We start from the raw sequence: 21814 nt of genomic DNA on the forward strand, positions 1-21814 counted from the left end.
TGAAACTACTCCTGCCAGTTAAATTACCAGTACAACAGACATATGGGAGATTTAGACACTTGGAAGACAACAATCGAACTAAAATATTTAACAACAAAAAAAATTAAGCTGAAGGCGTTTATGTAGTGGCCATAAAAGCATTGGTTCTTTTTTCATTCAGGAAAAAAAAGGCTTTAATACTCTGTTAGAGAAACAAAATCAACTGAAAATGTAAATGTTCAGAGACCCATTCATAATTATACTCTGAACACTCCAAAAACCACTGTACAGGGGCCGGCCCGGTGGCTCAGGCGGTTGGAGCTCTGTGCTCCTAATGCCGAAGGCTGCCAGTTCGATTCCCACATGGGCCAGTGGGCTCTCAACGACAAGGCTGCTGGTTTGACTTCTCGACTCCTGCGAGGGATGGTGGGCTGCGCCCCCTGCAACTAACAATGGCAACTGGACCTGGAGCTGAATGGCACCCTCCACAACTAAGACTGAAAGGACGACTTGACTTGGAAAAAGTCCTGGAAGTACACACTGTTCCCCAATAAAGTCCTGTTCCCCCTTCCCCAATAAAAGCTTAAAAACAACAACAACAAAAACCCACTGTACAATTCTACATAGAAACTGGGAATAACAAACCAGTTGCTTTCACAGTATAAAGATTTCATTGCTAAAAATGACTCAAAGTAAAATAAACTTTAACATTTAGTCAAAAAATTATATATTTCCACATAAAAATAGAAAATATTAATGACAACAATATAAAAAATTATTCCAAGTATTACACTACTATTAAATTAAAACCCACTGTTCCCCAATAGAAATATTCATGAAAAAGTCTCTCCTTTTGTTAGCAAACACAATAACTACAATTATTTATCAGTAAAAATATTTCTGGATTTATAAAACAGCTGCAATGACAAAAGTGGTATCTTTGAAACTAAAAGAATGACCCTGGATAAAATCTGCAAAATATGCAAAGAAAAAAGATTAATTTGTATTAAAAAGGTTTACACTGTTATTAATATTTTTTAGGGGCAAACATTACAAACAGTATTGCATATCACAACACCGAGTCAAGGTTAGTCAGCCTTCCAAAATGTGTTATATACGGTTTTTGTGGCATCTGTGTGAAGCTCCAACCGCCCTCATCTGATTCATTTGTGTCTCTTCCATCTCACACACTAAAATCTACTCCAGGGATTCAGAACTGCCCAATGCCTCTCAGATGCCATGTTCTGCCACCCTGCATGCCTCTCCACATACCATGCCCCTTGCCTAGAAGAGAATGAATTCCTTTGGCAGACCCCTCCTTTTTATTCTTCAAGGTCAAGTTCAAGGGCATGTGCTAACCAGGTCCTGTGCCATATATCGTTGCCATGTTCTTCCACTGCTGGTGGGATGTTCTGCCCCAGCGCTTGACTCTGGACTCACAGCCAGCATGTGACTTGCTTTGGCCAACAGAATAAGGTGGAAGTGATGGTGGGCCAGAGTGAAGCCTGGGCCTCAAGAGACCCATAGCATGCTCTCCTCTGCAATCCCCATGAGAACAAGCCCAGCCCAGCTTGTTGAAGGAGGAGAGACACATGGAGCAGAGTCAAGTCACTACAGGGACCAGGACAAGCCGAGTCTATACCAACCGATGGTCAGTCATTCCCCAGGCATGGAGATGGGCCCAACAGAGTTGCTTCCCCAACTCCCAGTTAATCCTAGATGCATGAGAAGCAATCTGTAGGCTCCTGAGGTTTTGTGATTATTTGTTGCACAGCGTGATTGTGGCAACAGCTAACTGATACATCTCCTCTAGGCAGCCTTCTTTGACTTCTAAAGGCAGAATGGCTTAGTGTCCCAGATCTCTACTTGTGGACCTTCTGAAAGCAGCTAAGAATACAGTCCCTAAGCTCAGCTGTGTTTTTGCCTCATGGACGTCTTTTGCTCGTTTCTGAAACACATCACTCAGATGTGTTCAACTCACCCGAGATCTGGGCCCTGGGACTTCTGTCTTCATCAAAGGCCCATCATAATCAAATTCAACGTCAACTTTGGCTGCAGCCTGACTGATATGTCTGGATCCTGCAGTGAAAAAAGGTGATAAGAACCCCTGGTGATAGCAGATATAATGAGAATTGTGTCCTAACAAACACCCAATGTCCCCAACAGAGGCAGTACCAGAACCTCAACCCTGTCCGAGCCAGACTGCCCCAGGACACTGGGTCTGGCCAGACTTGGGTACCACAAAAACACTGAAGATTTAAAAGTGGAAAAGCCCAGTGCCAGTGACGGTGGAGGCAAACAGGCATGCTAATGAGCTGCAGGTGGGAGTGTAAGCAGATGCCAGCTTCCTGTTCCTTTTGACCGAGCAATCGCATAGTTTAGGATTCATCCTAAAAAAATAAGTGAGACCAGTGCACGAAGATGGAGGTTTAAAATATTCATGGTCGTACTGTCTCAAACAATAATAAAGAGAGAACAGCCTAAATGTCTAACAATGGAGGGTAGCTGCATTGAGTAATGACATATTCTACCACTGTGTGGACAATGGACTATTATGCATCTGTTAATAGTTTCAAGATAGACACTTTGCATATTTATGGACCTGGAAAGGTACCCACCGTATTAGAATGTGAAAAATCAGATTATAAAAATCATCCAAAGTTTGAAAAAATTTCATCTATAGCCAAACATATATAGAGACCAAAGTGTCTGAGCCTCAGTATTATTGATACTTTGGGCCAGATAATTCTCTGTTGTGGGGGCCCATCTGTGTGTTGTAAGATGTTTAGTTGTATCCCTGGCCTCCACCCACTAGATGTCAGCAGCAAGTCCTCAAATTGTGCATCCAGTTGGAACAATGAAAAATCATTCAGGAGACAATAATCAGATGTCTAAATTCAGGTGGTCCCCACTTACAGACGATTTTTTGTTAAAAAAGAAAAGTTTGGGGCGTAAGTCATATGCTTGAAATTCATTTTACATTTTTTTTGCATAGTAATAACCTTACAGAGGGTGTCTGAGTTCCCAGGCTAACCATTACAAAGCTTTTTAGCTCAGCATGTGGCTGAGACATAAAGGGTAGACTCAACCTAAGTCTCATGGATCCCTGAGTGGAAGGCAGCATTATGAGTGTGAGAGAAGTGTGCAATGATTTACAGCCAGTAACCCCTAGAAATCCCTTTCATGTCCCTGGGGTTCTTTTATTTTCCTGGTACATACTTGGTCGTTTTGAAATGTTAGTTCCACTTACTTCGGTTGCCATAATTGTATCACACTAAGGAATCATTAGACACTTTATATAAATCATACATGTGACCTCATTTCATCCTCACAACCTTTAGGGGGAGTCATTATTGCTTCCATTACATAGGAGAGGAAACGAAAACTCAGAGAGGCAAAGAAACATGCTAGTATCTCTTTCTCTCTGACACACAGACACACAGACAGACAGACAGACAGACACACACACAGAGCTTGCCAAACCATACAAAGCCATGATATTAGAACATATATTTAAATTCATGCTGAATTTTCCACAATTGCTTTGGATATCAAAGAAGGTTTCTGAATTCATTATGTAATGTAATAAATCATGAAGTCCTTTGAATGTCAAGTCCAGTTCAAATCCAACGGCATCCTTATTTTAAGGCATAAAGAAAGCAGCTTTTGCTGTCTTCTGTTTGATCTTATAACGAAAAGAGAATTTCTAAAGAGTTGATTCTATTAGCAGAGAGTTAAGGGTCATGGAACATATTGATCACTTTTTTTTTTTTTTTTTACATTCAACTGGTTCTCTCTTCCTTGGCCAGAACTCAGGGTTACTGGTCAAAGCTGATTCCAGCTAGGCCTGCATAAAACAGGGATGCAATCCTGGATAAAAATAGCCCTTAACTAGTGAAGATCTTGCTTTGTTTCAGTAAAGGGGGAAAGCAGAATATTCAAAATTAGCAAGCGGTCCTCCAAATGAGGACACCTCAGTCCTTCCTTTCTCCAGAAAATGTCTTGACATCACAGTGTCGCAATCAGACTTGTTGGGAATTGGAAAGTGGGAATAATGGGACTGGAAGCAGTTCGCAGTGGGAGCTGCAGCTACGAGGAGGCCAAGACGAGGAGTTAAGTGGGAACTGGGAGTTGAGGTGGGGAGAGGAGGTGGAGAGAAGGTGACAACCGGTCCACCGGGATGGGGATGGCGAAGGACAGGTGCGAGGCAGGTGGGTCTGTTCCAAGAACTTCATCGCTTCCTACCATGTGCCAAGTCTTTGTGGGTGTGGATGGAAGAGGGCCAAGAATGCTGGGCACAGCTCCTGAAAATCAGAGCCTGGTAAGTGTGTTGGCAACTGTGCCATCAGAGAAAGGAAGATGGGGAAGCCAACATGTATTTGGCCCCTCCTGTGTGCCAGGCAGGCCCTACTTAGGCAAACTCTCACCAACTGTTTTAATTAATCCACAACCCACTCATGAGATGGTATTATTTTCCCCATTTTATAGACAATGATCAGAGAGGTTAAGCGACTTTCCCAAGGTCACACTGCTTAATGAGTTGCAAAGCCAGGATTTGAACCCAGGTCTAATACTTCTGCTTTTCCTACTGTGTCTCAATTTTGACTTTTTATAGAGGAAAATAACCAAATACTAATACAACCAAATACCAACACAATACCAAAGACGATATATAATGTCCTCTTAATTCTCTTGATGATGTCATAAACCAGAAGAGAAAAAAAACAAGATTTGAGTGATCGAGGAAGCCTTTTCTGAGATCTCTTACATCAAGTCACAAGAGCAGATGCCCACTTATCGAGCACTTGTGGTGAATGTACCAGGAGCACTTTACAAGGATTTAATCCTCACAACCCCCTAGGAGGTAAATATTCTTATTCCCCTGTTACAGAAGAAGACACGAAAGCTCAGAAAGGTCAATTAACTTGCCCAAAGTCACACAACTGGCTAGTGGCTACGCTGGAAATTTGTCCGTCTGACCTCTCCTTTCCCAGATACTGTGACTGTAACTGATGCTATTTTCGATTTCATCTAGTGTGGATCTTTGAAATGAAACATTTGCAGCAAAACAATTCACTTCTCCGAAAGGCAAATTACTATCAAAAGCACAAGAAAGCAAAAGAAGTTTGAATTAATAGTGAATGATCCAGAATTTTCATTCATGAATAAAACAGCACCCCCAGGAGGCAGGGAGACGCCCTGACACACAGCCCTCTGGGTCCAATAATGATGCTTGCCACCCTCAGTGAGCGCACCATTCCAGAGTCAATTTTTAACTCCAAACTATAAAAATAGCCATCAAACGTTTCTAACGTCCTCTTGATCTTTATATTGAGGGTAATAAATGAATGTAATTTTCCCAAACAGCAAGGATAGGAGCCTGGCCAAAGTCAAGTTCACCTGGAATTGTTTGCTCTCCTCTCTTTTAAACAATCTCATCTAACCCCCAACTATCCACCCCACTTATTTTTTGATAACATGCTCATTGAGGAAAATAGCAATAGGCAACAATGAAAACAGCAAAACACAAACCCCGAATCAAAAAACAAAACCAACCGCCAAACCCATCTAGTTTCAGAACCTAGAGATAACCATTTTGCTGGCTAGTCTGCCAGTCTCTTGTACTCTATTTGTCAATATAAGATGGTGGTGGTGGTGGTGGAATAAAACGATGCCATTGGAACACTGTCTCAGGCCATGAACAGTGTTGAATGGCTTCATTATGTTTAATGGCTTCTCAGCGCTCCGATGGGTAGAGACACACGGAAGCATCTGCACACAGTAGGTGTGCTTCCAGGCTGAGGCTGTTGACCAGGGCGCTCTCCTGCTCTCTCTCACTCCAAGGACGCAGCTGCCATGTGGTGAGCTGCCCTAGGAAGAGGTCCGCGTGGCCTTGAGTCCAGCACACTGACATCAGTGAGCTCGGAAGTGGACCCCCAGCTCTGATAGGGAGCCTCAGAGGAGATCACAACCTCAGCTAACAGATCCACTGCTGCCTCAGGAGATGCCTGGAGCTAGAGCATTCAGTAAGCCGCTCCTGGATTCCTAACCCAAAAAAACTATGAGATGATAAATATGTGTGACTTTCACCTGTTAGGTGTGGGGCTATTTGTTATATGTCACAAGGTAATTAATACAGTGGGTAAGTGTGTGAGTCCCGGAGCCAGACTGGCTCAAAGCCTGGTTCAGCCCCTTGCTAGCTCTGCGCAAGTTATTTAATTTCTTTGAGTCTCAGTTTCCTGTTTTATGGAGTTGTGGCGAGGACTATTGTTAAGTAACAACAGGCAGTGCTCTTTTCTCTGCTATATCCTCCGCACCTAGATCAGCAGCACGCGGCACCGAGTACTGTTATTTCCCCGAAAATAAGACCGGGTCTTATATTTGTTTTTGCTCCAAAAGATGCATTAAAATCAAGCGAGGGCTTATTTTCCGGTTGGGTCTTAGTTTCGGGGAAACACGGTAGGTTGCTCAGCTGTACTACTTCTGGAATGAATGAACCTTCCATGCCCGTGACTCTCCCTCCTACTACTTGGAACACACCAGACCTGCATTGTTCTGGTTTCGGGTTATTTTTAAGGTAATAATGGGTAAGCACTGGTATGCTGCTCTTATAATTAAATAAGACAAAACAAAACCTCGAAACCTACTCATAACCCGGCAGAGCTGTCAAGGTCACGATCAATAAGGAAAGACTGAGAAACTGTCAGAGCAGAGCAGACTAGGGAGATATGACAACGAAATGCAATGTGGAAACCTGGGGTGGATCCTGGCACAGAAAGAGGTATTAAGAGAAAAACTGGTGAAATCCAAAGAGAGGACTGGAGTTTAGTTAATGGTGATGTGCCAAGGTCAGTTTCTTAGTTTGGGACAAGAGCACTCTCGTGATGTAAGATGGTGACAACAGGGGACACTGAGTGGGTGACGGGCATACGGGATCTCTCTAGAATATCTTTGCAATTTCTCTGTACATCTAAAATTGTCCCAAAATAGCACATTTACCTAAAAATAAAGCCTGCTAATACTCCGGGGAGAGGAGTGAACATGCCTGCTTTTTATCCTACCCAGGGCACAAATACTAGCAGTCCACATTTGTCTTCAGCAATTTGTCTTCAGTAGGCAGACGGGACTGACAACAATAAGGGGACACTTCGATGACAGGCAGTGCACTCTCGGAGAACTGGGGGCAGACTGAGAGCACAGGCTGTCTGAAGGGAGGCTACTGCTAGCCTCTCCCTCTCCTGGAAGCACCCAGAGGAGGGCTAACTCAGCGTTTGGAGACAGACTCACTTGCATTCGGGTGGCTGTGGGATCTTGGGCAAATGACTTTGCTTCTCTGAGCCTCAGTTGTTCCACCTGTAAAATGGGATTCACTCCTACCTTCCTTGTGGGACGACCAGGAGGGAGGTCTCTTGTAGGGTGCTCACTAATGAATCTTACTTGGCTAAGTCGCCTGAACGCAGTGAGACAGACAGAAATGGGAGCATCTGAGAGAGACTGCAGGACACAATGAGCCGGTGCTGCTGGCCGGCTGGGTGCGCGGTGTGAGGAGGTGGGGGGGGGTGGCCACTTCCTGTCCAGTGCCCATGAAGCACAGTTGGCTTTCACATCAATTACAAGGACTTTTGTTGCTTTTTTGTTTATTGGCAGCAGCTCAAGCTATGTGTTTTGCCCGACGGTCCCTAAGGGGATAGCCTGGGTCCTTCTAGCTGGGACCACCATCTCCATGCAAGTGTGGCTCCAGGAGGGATCAGCTCCCTGCCCACTGCAGAGCTGTCCGCCTGGGGTCAGAAGCATGTGACAGAGATGGGGGAAGGGGAAGGGGTGGTGATGAGGCCCGTTTTATGGGGAATGGTGGGACAGCCCCAGAAGCACTGACTGGCCAGTCTATTTATCCCCAAGGACTCACTGGAATCCCTAGTCTGGATTATAGCTAATGCTAGGACCAGTTCTTGCCACGACCCCCAGGGCTTACCTGGTACAAACAGGCGATAGTTGTGCTGGAAGCTGCAGACCAGCCTCTGGGTGAGCAACATGGAGGCCATGGCCCCCTCCTTCAGGAATAGAGACCCCCGTCACACACTCCTGCCCTGAAAGAACCAGAAATGCCGAGTTAGGCCAGTGAAGACCACTTCCCCTCGGACCCAGGATCCCGCCCCCCACCAGATAGTGGAGAAGGTTCTTCTGACATTAAACCCTTTGCTTTCCACTGAATATACACTTCAAATCAAAGCCCATTCATGTGCATTTTCATTTGACCTTGACGATACCCCAGGGTCAAAAAACAAACAAACAAAAAACCCAAAAAAACGGAGCCACTTTAAAATGGAGCTGAAGCTGCCCGGCCAGAGGGACTGCCTTGCATGTCTTATGCCTCCAATCTTGGAATGTTACAATAGGACAAAATAAACTTTGGACTGGGACTAAAGCAAACTTTTTTCCCAAAAAAACTCGCTTGCAAAGATAACAAAAAGCAGAGATGACTCCCGGACTGAAAATTAAAGACATTGTGTAGAATTAATGTCAGTATGTTACTGCGCCAATAGAAAGGCCTTGCTTCTACTGATGTAATGGCTCCCCTTCCCCTTCTCATAAATACCATCACCTTTGTCTCCTAATCGGGACAGTATGTGGGCTTCTGCCTGAATCAGTGCGTCCTGAATAGCTGTTCTTATTGATCTCAAATAAATGCTGTTTGCCTCTCACTTTGAAAGCCTTTTCATTTTTAAGTTAACACCAAGTAGGATGATTACGCCCATTTTCTAGATGAAAAAAGAGAGGGGAGAGAATTGGCTTGAGGTCCCTCTGTAGGCAAGCTCAGTGCATCCTCCACCTGGGACAAGCAAAGCCAGTCTGTGTTCTGCACAACGGAAGGACCGAGACGGAGGAAACGTCAGAGCAGACATCAGTGTGGGAAGCTGCCCTCTTTGCCCTCTTGCCACACAGAACATTGTTGGGCTGTCTGGGAATCCTGTGGACCCAGGAGAGTATCTGGTGGCTCATTTTTTTGGGGGAAGGTGTCCATCTCCAGCACTACCAACCATCCCGAGTTTGCTCAAGACAGACAGTTCCCGGGAGGTGGGACTTTCTGTTTTGAAACTGGAAGAGTCCAGGGAAACTGGACAGGCGCTCTACACAGCAACAGGGAGTCACGGTCCCTATTTCAGAGATGAACAGATGGAAGCTCAGAGGGATTATGGTGTTTGCTCTTGGTCACAGGATAACTTGGGATTGTGTGACCCCCGAAGCCATTGCTTTCATTCATTACAACATACCAATTAATTCAGCGAATAACTAACTATAGTAGATACGGGGCTTGATGAATGCAAATGATCTATTTCAGAGAGGAAATTTTATGGCTCTTCACTAGAGGATATATTGTTGAGAAAAGCATGGGCTTGGAAAAGTGTGACCACAAATTAACTGAGAAAACATACTCTTTTCTTGATTTTTTTTTTCATCTATTCCAGAATATCTAAGTCAATGCAAGCCTGTTAATTTAGCAGCACAGTAACTATACGGAGAGAGCAGTTGCTGTCTCTCACTTAAAACCATTTGTCTCAAATGGGAGCACTTAAGATGCCACACAATCCAATTTCCATGAAAGTGTTTTTAAAAATGGGAGAATCTCAGAGAACTCACATATTAATATCTGAACGCTCTGCAAAGGGGAGAGTCACACCTGCACACTTTCAATTACAAAATGTCACACTGTGAAATATATTGGTGACATTTTAATGGCCCGCAGTTGAAATCCACCTTATAACAAAACCTGATCTCTATCACACGTGAACTCTCAGCATAATGTATTTCCAACATCAGCAGCGTTAACGTCTTTTGTTCATTTTCCCTAGTCTATTAATTCCATCAACAAAAATTAATTAGGCTCCTGTTACGGGCCAGGCACTGCATTATTTAGCTACAGGAGAACCGAAGATGGATACAACGCTTCTGTCTTTCCAAAGCTCCTAATTTAGCAATGGAGAAATGAAGGGGGAAATGTACTACCGTGCTTCCCCGAAAATAAGACCTAGCCGGACAATCAGCTCTAATGCACGTTTTGGAGCAAAAATTAATATAAGACCTGGTCTTATTTTACTATAATATAAGACTGGGTATTATAATATGATATAATACAATATAATATAATACTGGGTCTTATATAAGACCGGGTCTTACATAATATAAGACAATGTCTTATATTAATGTTTGCTCCAAAAGATGCGTTAGAGCTGATTGTCCGGCTAGGTCTTATTTTCGGGGAAACACAGTAGGCTGCTTCATCCGTCGTGTCAATAAATTCTTCAAATAACCCGGCAAGATATGTACGGTCTATAAAAATTTTCCAGTTCACTGTCAACAACTACTTCTGTATAAGACAAAATGGAACAACAGAATCATGAGTATCTGCTGGTATGAGCCAGGAGCCATGGGAACACAGAGAGATTAATTCTGGCGGCGCTGCGATGACAGTAATGTGTTACCTGAGACGCACCTTGGAAGCCTGGGAGGTTTACTTAACATATTTCTTGGAAATCAACTTGCTTTTGAAAATTTAAATAAAGTGCATTTCCTGGAAACTTTTCCAATCACCACCCAACCACCCTACCTCAAAGTTTCATTTGCCACAAACAAAGGTGATGGGGGATAAAATACGGTATAAAGTCGAAGCAGGTTATGAAACTAATAGCTGGGTCTAGTTGACGGTCCAAGGTTTCGGGCCTGAGCTCAGCTCTCTCCCTGCTGGAATGGGAGACGGCGGTGAAAGGCAGGCTAGCATCAAACAGGGACTTTTTTCCATGACATGATCAGAACTGAAAGAGAAATTTAAATCAACTAATAATTAAGTAGCAAAGAGACCATCCATGTGCGTGGCAAGTGAAGGTAATTTCTGTTTTTCAGGCGTGCAATGGACCTGCAAATGCTGCTTCTTACTGTGGGTCTCGGTCAGAACAAGAGGATCCAACCCGATAGCCAGTTCTCCACCAATTCTCCAGTTGGCCCTTCTCCCCATCATTCTTCCTTCAATTAAAATGCTAATTCGTTTCTATACTCCCTCTTATCAGCATTGAGCGTCTGGAGGTGGGATGGGATGGGTGGATGCAACGTTTAAATCCACAAGGTGAGAGGATTCAGGTGAAAGGGCAAAAAATTAATATATTAAAAAAATCCTCTCACGTTGCTCTGGAGGGAAGATGAATAATGGTCAGAAAAGGATCAGAAAGGGCAAAAAATAAATATGTTACAAAATCCTTCCATGTTGTTCTGGAGATGAATAATGGTTGGAAAATCAGCCACTGTTTTTTGTTCACTTACTACATGCTGCCTATTGTTCACGCACTACGTGCCATGTACCTTCCACATGTAATTTCAGTCTCCTGTTGTGTTTGCCTTGTATGACAGGCTTGGAAGGTTAAGGGGCTTCTCCAAGGTCTCAGAACTAGTGATCTGGCTGGGAGCTCTGCACCTCTGACAGGGCCCCACCCAGACCATCTGCCCCCCCCCCCCCCCGCCCTCCCACCGGTGTATCTGGGCATAGGAGAAGCTCCTGAGGCGAGTTGAGAACTAACCATCATAAGGGGTGGATGGTGGACCCTACACGGCCCTCAAGTCCCTGGAAAGGGTCCTTATTTTGAAAGTTAAGATTTCAAAGATACAGGGAGAAAGAAGCCATGTTGGCCATTTCAGGAAGTGGTACGCACAGTGTTGAATATGAACCCAGCCTCTTTTACCTCCTGTGTGACCTCAGGCATATTAAGTAACCTCTCTGTGCCTCAGCTTCCTCATCTGTAAAATGGGGAGAGTACCAATTGAACCTACCTCGTGGGCTAGCAGAGGGTGGTGAGCTGAGACTTGCGACTTGGGGCACTGCTGTATCCCCAGCCCCAGAACAGTTTGCCTGGCTGCAAACAATCATTGAATAAATAGTAAACGCTCCACAGACATCCTATGAAGATGGTGTCTGACCCATCTCTCTGCTATGCTGCCCTGGGAACACGAAAGCTTTGCATGCATCGTTGGCTAGAAATGGACCCACCAGACCTCTCTGGGGAACCACAGATGCACTCTCTCATTCTCCTATCTGCTCTAGAGGCTGAGACAAAAGTGCTGCCAGAGGCTGGGGACATTCCTTTCCAGTCTGAAGTCCCAGGCGTTGGCTTTTCTGCAGACTCAATGGGACACAATGACACACTCAGCCAAGTAGGCCTCTGTTGTCAAGGCCAGGGGTCGCCATGGCAACCAATAAAGACAGAGCCCTGGGCCTCTGCAGATGGCTAACAGGGCCCCATTCTTAGGGCTGTGATGATGGCACATTGGAACAGAGGCTTCTTCTTGGCCCCGGCTTCCCCCCTCTATCCCAGCTCCTGCAGCCTCCCCTGGCTCTCTCTGCAGCCCAGCCCCAGCCCTCCCTTCCCTGCATTGCTAATTTCCTAGTCTCTGCCTTTTGGGGCATCATACAATCATTGGTTAATTGTATAAGGGGCGAGGAATACTGTCCTTGGAAAAAGGCAAGTGTTGATTTCTAAGAAGGATGGAGGATGTAGTTGAGAAAGTCACATGCGGCAGAAATTGGGTACAAATGTGCCATATGTTAGCTTGATGACTCTGGGCAAGTTGTTCAACTCATCAGGGCCTCAGTTTCCTCATCTGTCAAATGGGAAGAATGAAACCCACCCACGAGGTCACGAGGCACTCAGTTTGGTTAGGGCCAACTGAAGAACATACACAGGACAGAGAAGGTCATTGCAGGCCATAACCTCACCTTCCAAAGAACCCTCTACCATGTAGGGAAGGCATTTCTTCTAGGGCCTGTGGGACTGGGAAGGGCTATTTGCATATGTGGTGGCCCTGCTATGAGCCTGAACTTCCAGGTTCCACGAGAGAGGAGCTGGTCTGCCCCGACCTGGTCCATCCTCACCCACCTGTGTCCCAGTTTGCCCTGCCTCCTCTGCCCCCACCTGCCAGGCTCCATCAGGGAGAATGAGGGGAACTTAAATCACACGTGCAGGGAGGATGAACACAGCGCTGCCATAAGACAAGTAGCCCCCCTAGTCTGTGAACAAAGTGAAGGAGGAAAAGAACAGACAAGCCTTGCAATGCAGGCCCTCTGAATGTTCTGGGGTAGGAAAGAATTAGGAAAGAAGCATCTGTGAACAAATGAGCTAGTTTTGGATTCCCAACCCTACGAGAGAGGAAGAGTGAAAGGCCAGTGTCTGCTTTAGGAAACGCGCTTATGACAATGCGGATAAGCTACCCCAGGCCAAAGCCACAGACCGTCCGGCCTTTAAAATTGGCGAGTTCAGTTACAAACCTTTACGGAGCACCTGTGCCAAGCCCTGTGACTACCATGCTGAAGGAAATGAACTTGCATCCCCGTGGGAGGGCCAACAACAAACAAACAAGTAAGAGCAGACTGATTGGAAGAGATACGTGTCCTGTTCAGAGAACACAAATCATTTTAAGGACTCCAGGAACTGAAAAGTATGCGAATACCAGTGTATAGCAAAGGCACCATTTTTTTCCTTCCAGATCTGCATGGTGGGCAACTCGGAAACCCCATGTTGGTGATTAGTGCTAGGGTTTCCGCCTGACAGTATCCTACCGTCCCTGGGAAATACCTTAACATTTCAGTAATTCAAAGGATCTTTCATTTATGCGTGTATGTAGTGATCTGCTATGATTTAATGAATGAACACCTACTGCATCAAGGCTTAACACACACTTTCATCCAATCCTTGAAGGCAAATACTACTATTCCCATTTTTCAGGTGAGGCGATAGGCCCAGAGAGGTTTTGCCACTTGCACAAGGACACACAGCTGGAGAGAGTGGCGCTAAGTTAGGGCCTTCTGGGCTTGAAGACCAAGATCTGGGCACATTCTAGGTTGGTGGCTTTGGTCCATACCCAGAAACCTCCTCAAACAACTCAGACCAGCACATGTCTCTTTTCCAGGAACAAAGAACTTCAAGTTAACACTGTCTGTGGTTTTTTGGCCACGTGCTCACTCCTGGTGGCCTATAATGGCTCTAACAGCAATTCCAACCTTAGCTCACACTTGGCACTTCTACACCCCAACTCTTGTCCCCGCTGTCCCTTCCAGGGTGCAGAGGCCCAAATTCCACGTGGAGCCCTGTCCCACCCAATGGAATTTGAGGTCCTCTGGGTGGAAGAATTGGCATTGTTCTGGCTCCACAGTACGTAGGACAGCTCCAGGTAACGGACAATGCTTGCTGGGTGTTTTAAACATTAATCTGTGAGAAAGAGTTTGCCAATTCTTTCTTGTTTCTCAATTCTTCCAGCAAACTCTTTAAACATTTTGGTGCACGAGAGCTAGCAAAGGGGCGGTCCAAGAATATAACAATGAAAAAGCACCCCGATTCATCACCTTCTGGAAAAAACACAAAGAACTATTCCAGCCAAACAGGGAGACTCACCCTGCGTTGGACGTGGCCATGATGGCCGTCAGTCACATGACCCTGGGCAAACAGTCAGACCTTCTGGATGGCACTTGTGCGTCAATTTGTAAAATCATCATGCCCAGCCCTACCTCCCCATCTGGTGACTTGTTTTTCCCTGAGACATAAACTGTAATCTGTCCACTTGAGAGCGCTCAGCTCTTCCCGAGGGACACCAGAGGGCAGATGGCTGGAGCTGTGAACCGTGCCGCTGACAGTGCCTCATTTAGCTTGTTTAGCGAAAGGAGTGGGGTCCAGAGGACAAACTGTGGTACCAGAGAAAGAGCTGGGCCGTGAACCTGGAGAGGAGGGCCGATCACAGGATGCTGGTGATTACTGAGCATCAGTCATGGCAAGACTCCCATTGCTTCCTTAATGTTCTGTCCGCCCAGAGACAAATATCTGGAGTAAATAAAATTCTGACGGACTCCTGGTTGGCGTCCTCTGTGAAAGGGAAGCATCAGGCATCTAAATCTCTCTGGTTCCTCCACTCGCATCAGCAGGCATTCTCTACCTCCCTCACCTGTGACAAAACGGCCTCCATTTTATGACTTTTTGACTCTTTTTGGGGAAAACAAACGTTCTAACTAAAAAATAAAGAAAACTCTGAAATGATACTCTGAGATATGCATAAAAAAGCCAGCCATCCTTCAGGAGAAAAGATAAGGATTGAGGGAACAGGTCAAGGGCTTTATATTTAAACCATTTTATTTTTGCACATAACAAGGTGACCCAGTCGCTTGCTTGGACATTCCCTGTCTCCCCACTACGCCCTGGATAAAGGCCAGCTGCTTGGCTGGCCACACAGCACCCCCACATGTACCTCCTGCGTTCCCCTGCCCTCTTTCCTGCCTCCAGTTCATTGCTCATGTGGTAACGTCTGTTGGAATGTCCTTTCTGCCCCCACCTTCTGTTTATATTCCCTTAACTCTTGTGGACCTTTGCATAGTGCACTTCCGGCCACCTCCTCCAAGAAGGCTTCCTGACTCTCAACTCAGGGTTAGATGCCACTCATCTGTATTTCTCCAGCAATCTATCTTTTTTAAATCATTTTCAAACACACGGGATAAACCTGACTATACCTACCCCCTAGTTTCAACTGCCAACACTTATTGTGTTTAGATTATGCATAAATTTATATCTTTTCCAGTTCATCTGCAATGTGACAATCTGTTCACATCTGTCTCTCCCTTTAGAACGTGAAATTCATTCATTCACTCATTCATTCACTCATTCATGGATTGATCCATTGCCAGCACTATGTCCTGATGGCCTACAGCCTGAAGACACACAACACCGAATCCTAAGGCCCCAGGTGGGGCTGGTGGGACCAGACAGCATAGTCTCTGCATTCTGTTCAGGTGGATGAGATACACCACAACTCAGTAAACATGCGAAATCATTTCACATCGTGATGAGGGTCATCAGCGTAACTTGAGCGTGACCGAATCGTCTTGGCACCCCCAGCATCTAGCACCACACATCACATGTAGAGAAGACACCAAAACTGAGCTACACCCCCGGAGCTCAATGCTCTGACCACAGGGTCCCACAGAGGCAGCCTGGGTTCTGTGGTCACTATGGCCACAATCGTTTTCTTTCCTCCCCCTTGGAAGGGAGACAGGAGGACCAATAGCCAACCTTACAGAACTGAGACCACCTCCCTTCTGAAGCCAGCTCTCAGGGTGACTTGTCAAGTGTGTGAACATCTGGCTGGCAGACCCAAGAGCCATGAGTGGATTCAGAAATACTCCCTGCCTGGGTTCTCTCTTGATCACTCTGAGGAGCCATAATGTATGTAATGCGTAAGGGGCGAAAGCAACGCAAAACAAACAAACAAAATACAAGAGGCTGGTTCCAGCCCTCTGGGGCAGGTCTGGGAGGCTCAGCTGAGCTTGTGCATTTGTGGGCTCCACAAAACAGCCGTGTGTTTCCTCGGAGGTCTTAACAGAACACCTGAGTGACTGGTCTGCGGGGGAGTTATGGAGGCAGTCCTGAGGGGAAGCAGCGGGATGAGGCGGGTTCTACCCTATTCCACCCCTGTCCCCCACATTGAGATCTCTGGAGCACTCATTTAGGGGCCACTTGCCAGAGGCAGGGGCTGACCCAGGGGCCAGCCCCAGGAAGCAAACCAGTGCTGGGTGCCGAAGAGAAAGATCTTCCAGGTTTATCCATGGAGGGGCTGATGGGATTATAAGAATGAGAAAAATAGCAACACTGACAACAAACATTTACTGATCACTTACTTTGGGCCAAACTCCGTTTTAAGCTTTTACATTAATAGTGCGTTTAATTTTCAGAACAACCTTCTGAAGTAGTTACTAGTATCATCCTCTCTTACAAAAAAGAAAAGGAAATGGAAGCACAGAGAGGTTAAGTGACTTGGCCAACAACACACAGCCATGAAGTACTTGAGCCAGGATACAAACCCAGGCCAGCTCTAGATCCTTTACACCACAGTAAAGAGTGAAAGTCAAAGCAGAAATGTTTCCTCTAGAGGCACAGACTTTCGAGTTATCCTTGGTAATTTCACAATAATGGTGAATGGGGACAAAGGGGCAGCGGGCTTAATGTGGGTTTTGGCTTGGGCTGGCATCTGGCGTTGTGTCTGTTTTCTCAGTTGGAAAATGGGTCTGATACAACTCCCTTGTTCCCAGGCTGCTCTGAGGATTAAATGAGACAATCCATGTACAAAACTAGTGCCAGCACAGAGTGGGCACTCAAAAACTTTTAAACCTACAGAAAAGTCACAAGCATAGCTCAACAACCACCCATAAGCCTAGAACCACCAATTGTTAATACTCTGCCATATTTGTTGTCAATCTACCATCCATCCATCCATCCATCCATCCATCCATCCATCCATCCATCATCTATCTTCTGAATTATTTGAGTTAGTTGTCAACGCTGTGATATTTCAGCCTTAAACCCTCCAGCCTGTATCTTCTAAGAATGACATTCTCCTATATGACCTCCATACAAATTATCTGAGATACAAGGTACTTCATGCTTAGGAAATTTATCATTGATATCATTCTATTATCTAATATAGAGTCTATGTTTGAATTCCCTTGCTTGTCCCCAAAACGTCTTGTGTGGCTGTTTTTGGTTCCCCAGATTCAGACTCCCCCCGCGGATCACTCACCGCATTCATCTGCACAGCGCTTTTGTCTCTTTGAACCCTGGAACCATTTCTCAGCCCCTGTGCCATTTACGACACAGACATTGTAAGAGTCCAGGCCAGTCACTCTGCATGTATTTCATCTTTATCTATATTTTTCTTTAGGTCCTCGTAAAACAAACTGCAGCTCATTAGAGAAAAGAGACAGAGGACTGGAGGGTACATGACACCAGAGGTACAAGGTCTTTGGGGCAGGAGAGGACGGTGTATAGCAGCAGCTCTGCTCAGGTGACAGTTACAGATCTCCTGGAAGCAGTGACAGATAATGTTGAAATGAGATTAGAGTTTTGGCAGGTGGACCCAGGGGAAGGGCCATGGCAGACAGAGGTCATGGTGTAAGGGACAAAGAGTGGCATACCGGAGGAAGGGCAAGTCGCAGCAACAAGTGAGAGTGAGGGAACCACACCAAGTGACCAGGGTCTGTTCCTACTTGGACCGGAACCTTCCTGAGGGTGGTTCTCATCTCTGGATCTGTCCTCTCCCTCAAGGTACCCAGGGTGTGCCCAGCCCACAATCAGCAATCACCCAGAGTGACCAGCCACCAAGTCTCTTAAATACGCAGTGACAGGCGATTCCCTCCCAGGGCTGACGTGGCTACCAGCTCTCACACGCCAACTGCAGGATCTTACATGGCAAGTCATCAGGATGTGAGTATCTTGCCCTCCCAACGTAAGTTCGCTTTTTAAACCCACCCCTTCTTGCTGCCTCTCGGGGCACGGGCTGCTTCCATGAAACAATTCAAAACAAACTTCTAATTGACCAAAGGAAAAGATGCACGAGGAAGCCGTCGCTATCCTGTTTCCTTCCAACTGCTCTTAGCATAAGCCACCCAGGTTGTCAAGCAAGAGATTCTCACTGCAGGTGTTCCAGTCATGCCCCCCCCTTGACCGAGTCTTCCATTCCCCTGAGTTTCAAAGAGAAAGAGGTGTGTGTACTATTTTAGCTCTTAGAATGGAAAGGAAAGATTTATTTTGGCGCTGGAGTAAAAATGCCTTTTCAAGGTGACTTCACTTCATTTCCTGGGCCAGAAGACACATGTGTGACAAAAGCAAATTCCTTATCTATCATTTGCATACCCATTTCTGTTTCTTTTGTTCCCCTTTTGAAGGGGCTCAGCCCGCTGTGTTCTTTCCACAAAGCATCTTTGAAAAATCTGTCATGTATGACTGAGTCCTTCAGACCAAAAACAACACAGGCACACCTGCACACTTAACATCACAAATAACAGCCCCTGGCACCCATTGAGACACACCTCCACATGCCAGCAGATATATGCAAATACACGAGGACACACACACACACACACCCCTGCACTCACAGTGCTTCGTTGTCAGGGTCCCACAGCGCGCCTGGCTCCGTCTGCTTAAAAAGCCTTGTCTATGCCTTTCTACAGAGTCCCAGAGACACGACTGGCTGGCCCATCCTAAGAGATGCGCCAGGGCCCAGCTCCCCATCAGGAAGATGCTCCGGACTTCCACGCGGTTCCCCAAAACATGGGCTCAGGTACAGAGGGAGGAAAAGACTCCTTGGAAGCAAAGCAGCTTTGGGAAAATGATGCGCTCGGCTAGTTCCCAGCAACTGTCAGAGGCAGAGGGATGGAGGGGAGATGAAGGAGGGGGGCAGGAGAGAGAGAGAGAGAGAGAGAGAGAGAGAGAGAGAGAGAGAGAGAGAGAGAGAGAGATTGATTTTCGGGCAGAAACAGAAAGGAAAAATTCACACAGAAACAAAGAGAACGAAACAGAAAAAGAGAGATAAACAGAGAGAAAAACAGAACATGGATTTCTCAAAAAGCTGATTCAAGCCCAGCTTACTTTAAGACGGAGAGATGATCTGGGACCCTTTTGAACAGGCCATCTGCCCACCCTTTCTTCTTCCAGGGGCCTCTTCCTACATTTTTCTCTAAAGAGGCTCAGGAATGGCTGCCGTTACAAAGCAGAGAGCCGAGGCTTTAGATTCCTAAATGCCTTCCCCAGGACTCTGGTGGTGGTGGTGGTGCTGTTGGCGGCAGCAGATCCAGCCTACGCTGGCCACAGCCATGAACTCGTCCTCAAGACCTCTGGGGGCAGACGGCAGCTCTGACTATAACAACCCACCTGCCACCTTGGGGGGCTTGGGGAATTGATTACTCTAGCCCCCCCATTGTGGCTCCCCCACTATAACCCAAGCTGGGGTCAATGCCTGTCCACAGGGGGCCCAGAAGAGGAAGTGGGAATGGGGGGGGAGGGGACACACAGAGCTTTTGGTCACATGCAGCTCATCAGTTGCCATGACGACGGCCAGGGGGTGGAGGCACCCAGCCTGGAGGCTGCAAGAGAGACAGGAGGTTCTAAATCACCATGACAGCGCTTCAGTTGAGCTATTACGCTGTCGCTGTGGCAACCAATGAAATCAAGTCACAGAGAAAATGTATGATTATTACAAGCCAGATAGCGGCCAAGCAGGCACAGGAATCAGCGCGTTAGGGCAACTCAACCTGAACTCTGGCAGGGAGAAATGCCAACCCCCAGCCCCAACTCTGGAAGAAAAAGGCCAAAGGAGATTCTATAGGTCTGTTGATGCTACAGCATGGGAACCTGGGAGGATCTCCTGGCCAGATGAGGAGTAAATATTAGGTGAAACCACATGAAATCGCCCACATTTGACCACTGGAAAGCATTCCCCAGGAATTTGTTATGGAAATTTCCAATACACAGCAAAGTTGGATCTGACAGTAAACATCTGCATATTCACCGCCTGGCTTCTGCCCTTCACATTTGAACCAGGCTTGATTGCTCACAAACCTACCCCTCTATCCATCCACTGATGCTATTTTTTGACTCATTTCAAGGTAAATTGCAGACATCAGTACCCTTCCCTCTCAAACACCACAGCCTGCGTAAAATTAAGTATTTGATCATTTTTGAACAAAAATAGCAATGTCATGTGGTTCAATCTAAATAGAATAAAATCTAGATTTGTTTGCCATCCATTTGTCCATCTATCCATCCATCCACCCACCTACCCACCCATCCCCATCCATCCATCCATCCATGCAGCTGTCCTTCCGTCCATCCATATGTCCATCCATCCACCCACCTACCCACCCGTCCCCATCCATCTATCCATCCATCCATGCAGCTGTCCTTCCGTCCATCCATATGTCCATCCATCCACCCACCCTACCGTCACTGCATCGCTGGGAGATCTCATGAGCTCCCATGATTTCCATGAATGACTCGCCATCCCTGAACCTTCCTCCCTGATTCAGTAGAGACCCCCAATAGGACATCCTGCATATTAAGCTCAGTATCTTCTCAGCTAAAACCATCGTTTTCCTGTCACTCCACATATTCCCTTTCTCACGTTCAGCAGCTCAGTAAACAGAACCATTTGTCTATCCATTCGTTCAAGACAGAAACCTAAGCCCCATCCTTGGTTACTCCACTCCCACGCTCCAGGATTTTTCTCCCACACTAGCTCGCCTTCTTCCTCTCCGATCTCTTTCTTGTCCTAGATTCAGACACCCATCACTTCTTAGCTGGACAGCTGCCCAATCTCCTGACTGGTCTCTCAACTGCCATCTCACCCTCCCTCTGCTTTCTCCACACGGACTTATTATCATGACACACCTGGCCATGTTGATGGTGTCGGGGAACTGGCACCTCATACATGGCCTGTGGGGGTGTAAATGGATACCAATATCTAACCTAAACGGCTAAGCACATTTCGGTACACACATAATACAGAATAACATTCACCCAATAAAAAGAACGGTGCAGTGCTTTATGTACTGATATAAGAAAGGGTTTAGTGTATTAAGTTAAAGAGGTTGGCAAGCAACATGTATGATGCAATGTCTCCTGTGTGTCTCCTATACTTGGGTATCAAGTTGGGTTGAGACATAAGTGGGTACCAAGGTGTCCTGGGAACGTGGCTTTATGAGCTGCCTCTTCTCCGTCACAAGTGCCAACACCAGCTTTCCACCAGGCTGGGGAACAGGAGAAGCCCAGGAATGCCTTCCAAATCTTCCTAGCTAATACACAGCACAGCATTACCGTGTTTCCCCGAAAACAAGACCGGGTCTTATATTAAGCTTTGCTCCAAAAGACGCATTAGGGCTTCTGTTCAGGGAATGTCCTCCTGAAAAATCATGCTAGGGCTTATTTTCCGGGTGGGTCTTATTTTCAGGGAAACAGGGCAAGGTCAGCCCCGCAGGCTGCAG

General features: G+C 46.2%; 1 protein-coding gene across 3 annotated transcripts in view; it reads right to left on the reverse strand.

Annotated features, from left to right (window-relative positions):
• Nucleotides 1–21814, reverse strand: part of ABAT (4-aminobutyrate aminotransferase) — a 63624-nt gene that overhangs the window by 26963 nt on the left and 14847 nt on the right. The window contains exons 1-3 of one of the 3 annotated variants that reach the window (XM_019754097.3): nucleotides 19425–19803; nucleotides 7952–8066; nucleotides 1961–2058 (exon numbers count right to left, since the gene is read on the reverse strand). In XM_019754097.3, the coding sequence (XP_019609656.1) occupies nucleotides 1961–2058; nucleotides 7952–8021 (168 nt within the window). In that variant the 5' untranslated portion in view covers nucleotides 8022–8066; nucleotides 19425–19803. Of the gene's footprint in view, nucleotides 1–1960; nucleotides 2059–7951; nucleotides 8067–18931; nucleotides 19187–19424; nucleotides 19804–21814 lie in introns of those variants that run through there. The other 2 variants (XM_019754099.3, XM_019754096.3) reach the window with 2 other exon arrangements.

Source organism: Rhinolophus sinicus, chromosome 10, assembly GCF_057876585.1.
Source record: "Rhinolophus sinicus isolate RSI-liver-muscle chromosome 10, RSI-T2T, whole genome shotgun sequence".
NCBI classification, from domain to species: domain Eukaryota; kingdom Metazoa; phylum Chordata; class Mammalia; order Chiroptera; family Rhinolophidae; genus Rhinolophus; species Rhinolophus sinicus.